Source organism: Coregonus lavaretus, assembly GCF_964263955.1.
Source record: "Coregonus lavaretus genome assembly, contig: SUPER_35_unloc_2, whole genome shotgun sequence".
Lineage (NCBI taxonomy): Eukaryota > Metazoa > Chordata > Actinopteri > Salmoniformes > Salmonidae > Coregonus > Coregonus lavaretus.
Genome location: NW_028167180.1, coordinates 1,067,243 through 1,075,150, shown reverse-complemented (window position 1 = coordinate 1,075,150; position 7,908 = coordinate 1,067,243). Strand labels below are relative to the sequence as shown.

At 42.2% G+C, this 7,908-nt stretch overlaps 1 protein-coding gene across 1 annotated transcript; it reads left to right on the top strand.

The window, feature by feature from the left end:
* The first annotated feature begins 3,018 nt into the window (after window positions 1-3,018).
* Window positions 3,019-4,836, top strand: LOC311110250 (uncharacterized protein). Its single transcript, XM_084188784.1, has 2 exons — window positions 3,019-3,108; window positions 3,269-4,836. Exon 2 carries the CDS (start codon window positions 3,272-3,274, stop codon window positions 4,562-4,564), a length of 1,293 nt encoding a protein of 430 aa, XP_084044910.1. The 5' UTR covers window positions 3,019-3,108; window positions 3,269-3,271; the 3' UTR covers window positions 4,565-4,836.
* The last annotated feature ends 3,072 nt before the right edge of the window (window positions 4,837-7,908 follow it).

Sequence of the window (7,908 nt, the reverse complement as noted above, 5' to 3'; positions counted from 1 at the left end):
AGGGCATGCTTGGCCCTGGGGACGCACCGTAGGCCTGATGCGTGGTGCCGGAACTGGAGGTACCGGGCTGAGGACACGCATCTCAGGGCTAGTGCGGGAAGCAGCAACAGGGCATGCTGGACCCTGGGGACGCACATAAGGCCTAGTGCGGAGAGCAGGAACAGGCCGGGCTGGGCTGGCGACGCGCACCGTATCCCTGGTGCGAGAGGCCGGAACAGGCCGGCGAAGCGCACCGTATCCCTGGTGCGTGGAGTAGGAACAGGCCGGGCTGGGCTGGCGACGCGCACCGTATCCCTGGTGCGAGTGGCCGGAACAGGCCGGGCCGGGCTGGCGAAGCGCACCGTATCCCTGGTGCGTGGAGTAGGAACAGGCCGGGCTGAGCTGGCGACGCGCACCGTATCCCTGGTGCGAGTGGCCGGAACAGGCCGGGCCGGGCTGGCGAAGCGCACCCTATCCCTGGTGCGTGGAGCAGGAACAGGCCGGGCTGGGCTGGCGACGCGCACCGCATCCCTGGTGCGAGTGGCCGGAACAGGCCGGGTCGGGCTGGCGTAGCACACCGTGGACCTGGTGCTTGGAGTAGGAACAGGCCGGTCCGTACCGGGAACACACACCACTGGCCTCAACCGAGGATCAGGAACGGGCCGGACCGGACTGGCAACACACATCAGTCCTTCACGCCGTGCCACAAACACTTCCCTCCCTCTACTCGCCAATGGCTCCCGTACTCCGTTAGCCTTCTCTCCTTTTCTCCCTGTGGCAGCCTCCTGCTGCCCAGCCGCCCAAGCCATGTGCCCCCCCCCAAAAAACTTTTTGGGGTTGCCTCCCGTCCTTCCGACGATGGCCCTGCCGATGCCGTTGCTCCTCTCCTGCCAGGTTCTCCCCCTTCATCGCCCTCCGGTACCGGACGGCCTCCTCCTGGGTAATATGTCCCCAGCCGAGGAGGACATCCACCAACGTTCTCTCCTGACCCGGCGCCTCCTCCCATGTCCAGACCCTTTGCTCCTGGACGCGCTGCTTGGTCCTTTTGTGGTGGGTTTTTCTGTCACGATCGTCGAAAGGAGGAGACCAAAGCGCAGCGTGTTGAGCGAACATCGTAGACTTTATTAATAAGAAACCACGATCAAAAACAACAAACCAAAATTGACGAAAGTGAAGTCCAATACTGATATAGCCTAACAGCAACAAGGAAACAAAAACCCACAAAACCAAGGTGAAACCACACAGTATAAATATGGCTCCCAATCAGAGATAACGAGCCGACAGCTGACACTCGTTACCTCCGATTGGGAGTCATATGACTAATCAACATAAAACCCAAACATAGAAATGAAACAACTAGGTCCCACATAGAAATACACCCAAAAGAAAATGACAACCCTGGCTCACAACTAAGAGTCCCGGAGCCAGAACGTCACAATGTGTTAAGCTTACAATCTATAAGTAGGCCCATGCTGTTTCTTTTCCACTCTTGTAGTCCCCCTGAACTTGCTGTAATAGAATAACAATTATGTATTCAAATATCCCTAAAGAAATTATTTAAAAAAACACAATCCCATTTCAGATATGAGTCATTGAGAAAAATCAGTCAACCGATTCAACTCAGTACCCTTATTGACCCTTTAAAATGTCAAGTGGTTGCAGTAGTATACAGAGCAGTAGTAGAGTTAATGTATTATTATAGGTTTAGTTATCTTGAAACATGTATAAACATATGTTTTCCATGTGTGTATTCCGTAATAAGATATTAAGGAAGAGAAGTAGTACATTTTAGATCACAAGAAACACGAGTAGCACAGAGTATGGAGGCTACACTTTTCATAAACAAAATGGTGTGTTGTCTGAATCAAGGTGTGGCCATGGTGATCAAGAAAGACAATTTTAGGTTATTCACCCATTCTGGTATAAGGAATCCACAACACCCAGTCAGAATAGACAATACAATACGCCTAATTTAATCAATAATCACATTTTAGTACTTATGGTAATATTTTCCCCATTGTGAAGTCGCCATCGCAGTCAATGTTGTCCAGTGGATTTCATGAGAAAGCAACAAATTAATGTTTTGTTTGGACTTAGATCCTTTGCCTTATGACAAAGTGAAAAAGTTGAGTTTCCATCAACCTCCCTTGCTCTGCGCGCAATGTAATATCATAGAACTCCGCCGTTCGCGGGCAGAGTAGTGGGTGAAACCTTTCACTTCAGAAAAGGGTGTGATACGTTTTGAGTGCTTCTCCCCTATTCAGAAAGTTGGTCTGCCTGCTCTTCAGTCTGAGAAAGATATTCTGAGAGCAGGTTTGTGTCTCCTTCCTCTGTACATAGAAACTGTTTAAAACTGTATAACACAATAGTGTCTATTGAAAACTGGTTAATACAGCCCAACGTCATTAGCGAATGTGTATAGATTTATGTTGCCGTAAATGTATTTAAAGCCTATTTCGGCAAGTTAATCAAGTGTTTGCTGGTTTAGCTAGCCATGTTAATGATGAGCTAACTAGCGCCGTCAGTCGGTGCGCTGTAATGTCACACTAGCTATTGCTAGCAGGTGATTTATTGGTAATTCAAGGCTTTTTCTTACAACCTTAAAAGGTTCATATAAAAATGGTTGTACTTGTGCTCTGTATTCATGGATTAATGTCACTTCACATTGAGAGCATGTATCATTACTGTTGCTCCTATCTAAAATATATAATGTGTCCTACCTAATGTGTGGCTGTGACCGTCCTGTCAATGCCTGTCATCACTTTTTGATATATTTTACTGCAGGTAAAAACCAATTCAACCTGAAGTGTGTGTGTCCATGTGACTTTTTACTGGGTGGCTATATGAAGTTGGTTACAATTGCAAATTGCCTTGTGTAGTTGGTAAGCAAACAGCTAATATGTAAGAAGGGCTCAGTCCACTGAGCTTAGTATTCTCATTGTACCAGAAGTTGCTGCAGGTAGTTTAATCTCCCTGATGTTTCTTGTACCTTATAAATATACATTTGCATGTTTTAATTCTAAATGCATGTCATTTCAGCCAATTGTACTAGATGCTTTTTCATTGTAACCTACGTGAATGGACATTTTCTGAACGACCAAGTCGGCCAACTTTACCTACAACTTCAAGGTAAGACCAATAGCCACTTGGGCTAGCCACAAGCTAAATTACCATTATTTGTTCAGCTTAAAGGGGCAATCTATAGTTGCGACATCCATTTTTGGACTTATAAATTATCGATATGTACCCATTGATTCTTACAGAATATAATATAATATTATTTTTTGAGGAGATGGACATACCATTGTTTCTGTGGCTCATTGGATATGAGGGGAGAAGAAGACTAGAAAAGGAGAGAAAAATACATGAGAAGGAGAGAAAAATACATAAGAAGGAGAGAAAAAGACATAAGAAGGAGAGAAAAGGACATGAGAAGGAGAGAAAAAGACATGAGAAGGAGAGAAAAATATATGAGGAGATGGACATACCATTGTTTCTGTGGCTCATTGAATATGAGGGGAGAAGAACACTAGAAAAGGAGAGAAAAACCCGTGAGGAGAGAAAAATATATGAGGAGATGGACATACCATTGTTTCTGTGGCTCATTGAATATGAGGGGAGAAGAAGACTAGAAAAGGAGAGAAAAATACTTGAGGAGGAGAGAGAAAGACATGAGAAGAGAAAAAGACGTGAAGAGAGAAAAAGACTTGAGGAGGAGAGAGAAATACATGAGAAGAGAAAAAGACGTGAAGAGAGAAAAATACTTGAGGAGGAGAGAGAAAGACATGAGAAGAGAAAAAGACGTGAAGAGAAAAAAATACTTGAGGAGGAGAGAGAAAGACATGAGAAGAGAAAAAGACGTGAAGAGAGAAAAATACTTGAGGAGGAGAGAGAAATACATGAGAAGAGAAAAAGACGTGAAGAGAGAAAAATACTTGAGGAGGAGAGAGAAAGACATGAGAAGAGAAAAAGACGTGAAGAGAGAAAAAGACTTGAGGAGGAGAGAGAAAGACATGAGAAGAGAAAAAGACGTGAAGAGAGAAAAATACTTGAGGAGGAGAGAGAAAGACATGAGAAGAGAAAAAGACGTGAAGAGAGAAAAATACTTGAGGAGGAGAGAGAAAGACATGAGAAGAGAAAAAGACGTGAAGAGAGAAAAAGACTTGAGGAGGAGAGAGAAAGACATGAGAAGAGAAAAAGACGTGAAGAGAGAAAAATACTTGAGGAGGAGAGAGAAAGACAGGAGAAGAGAAAAAGACGTGAAGAGAGAAAAATACTTGAGGAGGAGAGAGAAAGACAGGAGAAGAGAAAAAGACGTGAAGAGAGAAAAATACTTGAGGAGGAGAGAGAAAGACATGAGAAGAGAAAAAGACGTGAAGAGAGAAAAATACTTGACGAGGAGAGAGAAAGACAGGAGAAGAGAAAAATACGTGAAGAGAGAAAAATACTTGAGGAGGAGAGAGAAAGACATGAGAAGAGAAAAAACGTGAAGCGAGAGAGAAAAATACTTGAGGAGGAGGGAAAAATAATAAATGCATATTCATGTAGGATTAGTGGGATCAGGAGCAAAAAACTCCAGATTTAGGACTGGAGTAGAAAGTGGAGCAGCAGCTGAAACTGGAGTAGGAAACTGGAGTAGAAAACTGGAGTAGGAACTTCAAAAAGCAATTAATACAAATTGCAGTGGACAAAGTACAAGTTATCAGAACTGCTGATTCTAAAGTTTCCTGAAAAAATTCAGATGGTCCTGGACATTTTTCTATTGAAGGACCACCCTTTGTTGAAGGGACATCATCACGCTATTTGATGTACTGCTGGTTTATTATGATAAAACTGGTTCCATTTTATGTATGTCTGTCTAGGTGGTGGACAAGTTGTAAGCAAACATAATGCGTTTGTCCGAAAAATAGTTTTTCAGTATTGTTCACAGAGATAAACAGAAACTGTAAGGCAGAATGATTCTGGCCAAATCCATTGTGTTGAAAATAATACAATGAGTAGGACATTGATCAAATGAAGCACAAAAGATTACCTAATTAAGTATTTTTTGCTATGCATTTTGTAATATGCCATGTTGTTTGAAAACTGTTTACACCCCTTCTTGGATTTCTTAACATTTTAATGTGTTACAAAGTGGAGTTAAAATGGATTAGTCCTTTTTTTGTCAACAATTTACACAAAATACTCTGTCAAAGTGGAAGAAAAATATAAAAATATATAATAAAAAATAAATGAGAAATAGAATACTGTGTCGTGACGAGAATTTCATTAATGTGATGACTGTTATTTATCGAATAATTACCTACTATGTTTAATTGTTACTAGATTAAATTAATCATGTAACAATTAACTCAGTAGGAATTTGGGGCACCTTTTCCCTTTTCTGCTTTTGTCATTAGTGTTCCGGTTCTCTTCACCTGTCCCTTCATGTCAACCGGTTCTTGCTCGTGCTTCTGCTGTGCACTGCGGTACTGGAGAGATCCCAATCTCTGATGGCGATACATCAGGGCTAAACTGGAGAGAACATTTACAAGGCCTGCGCCCGATGGTTTACTTTGGAGGGCGTTTGTCGCAATTTCTGCTGTGTTTCCGCTAATTGCATAGTTAGGGTTAAATCACTGCTGAGGTCAGCGATCAATCATTTTAAGGGTGAGGGTTAACTAATTAGAGGGGGACTGGGGACCACCCCCTCTGATAGCTTGCACATAATTTTTTTTAAATGTTAGTTTTTTCAAAGTTTGGGTTTTGAGACTGTAGTGTCGAGTTAATGTTGCTAATTATGCTGTAACAAAGGAGTCCGCTTATACTGAGCTTTGATCATAAGTTTTATTCATATCACAAGATTTCAGCATAAGTTTACAGATGTCAAGATCATCCGGAGAGCAGTGTCCGAAAAGAATATGTCTGCTCTAATCTTCTTTGTTCAAACCCAGTACTTATAATCTTTCCCAAAATATGGGTGGCTCCCTCTACTGTCCAATCACCTGTCTCCAACAAACAGACTTCTCTGTTCTATGAGGTGTCACTCTAAAACGTCTCCCTCTGAAACTGAATAAACATCCTCTCAGGTTCCACTTAAAAACATTAGCAAAGTCATAATTCTCCATATACTACAAGATGTTGGAAGCTGCAAAAACGAATTAAATCTATTTATAAACATTAATGGACCATCAATACTGGATCAGTAATGTGAGGGTTGGACGTGAATGAATTTGCACATTTAATTTAATACATCAATGTTAATGATTAATCATACCTTTACAGGCTATCTGGGAATTAAACTTTAATTAACCTGATAGCATCGCTGTATCTAAGTTAATGTGGAAAAGTTGAAAATGTCTCATTGGTTTGAACAAATACATTTGGACCTTATCCAAATGACCAACACTGAAAAAGGTTTGTTTGGCGATTCACCTTCCCGGTTAAATCGAATGAGACAATAATATCCAATCAGTTGAGATTGGATGGATATCATACAGTTTAACCCGTTGTAACAGTGGTTTAAGAGTGTGCCCTCACATGAATTTTTTCAAAAACAATTACTGGCGATTCTTCACCACCAGAGGTCGCTGACTGCAGAAAGCTGAAATCAAGCGGGAGTCCTGAGGGGGCGGAACTTCTGTTGGAACAAAGGGAAAAACAAAAATGGCTGCTCTCCCTTCGTTAGCTTCTAGTGCAAAGCTAACCCTACTTGCGCAAGAATCTCACTTCCAAGCACATACAGGGTCCCCTTTAACAAGGGAAGAGGTTTGTTAATGATGTCTCACGTTAACCCTTTCGGCGATTCTTTGCTAGCAATGTTTTACCGGAACACGCAGAAACATAAAATAAATACCCGCCTTGAACTCCTCACGCTACTGAAACGCAAGAGATGGAGAGATAATCAGTCCGTTTCGGTCAAGCGACTATTATCTACTCACATTTCTATAATTGGCGGGCCCATATGTTCTCGCTCTAGAAATTAATTATGACCGAGTCTACTTGCTCCTGAAACGCGAGAGACAAAAATAGTACTAAGTTTGGCCCAACCAGTCTATTTCTCTTGATACCTACATTGGCTGGCCCATATGTCCTAGCTCGTAGCATTCAATACACACTGACTTTTCATTAGATATACTAACACCGGAGTCAATCTCTCCCTACTAGTATCTGGATGAAAAGGGACCACGCACACGCCACTTTCAACAACAATCCTGCCTACAGCGCTATTGGTGTACAACATATCCTGCTACACCATTCCTATAGACTGAATTCAACTCCTCGCACGGGGGCACCAATATGTTGTGACATGACTTCCATTCATGTGATGAATTTGGGGCACCATGGGAAAAGTTGTTTAATGAGTTACCGTTTCCCAAATTAACTCTAAAGTTATCTAGATATCTCTTATATCATTTAACAGTCACATATTAATCATTTACCTCATAAGTCTCATTCTGAAAGTCGTAGACTCCTTAAATACGCAGAAACCTAGGTCTTGCTGATCATTCCGTACCACACAAATTGATTTAATTATTTATTTACTAACTAATTAAAATGATAACACAAGATACAAACACATACGCGGTATAGGTTAGGGATTAGAAACTTAATACAATGAAAACAGGTCCCTAGCGGACTAACACAATATGACACTTGTTACAAAAGATGGCGAGTTAAAGAGAGAGGGAGAGAGAGAACACCTGGGTACACAAGGAACTACGCTCACAGTAATCCTAATACCTTGCCCCGAACTGCCGCCCGTTTGGTAAGAAGTAAAGCATGTATTTACATGTTGGAGGTCATGTATCTCTGTTGGACCCAGGCCTCCGTGGAAAGGGCTCGATGGGGTCTTCTCCTCGTGTTCTGGATGATAGTTGTCTGGCTCTGTAGTCTGTGGACTAAAAGGGTGATGTTCACTCTCCCTGTTCTGGAAGAATGCTTTCGTGT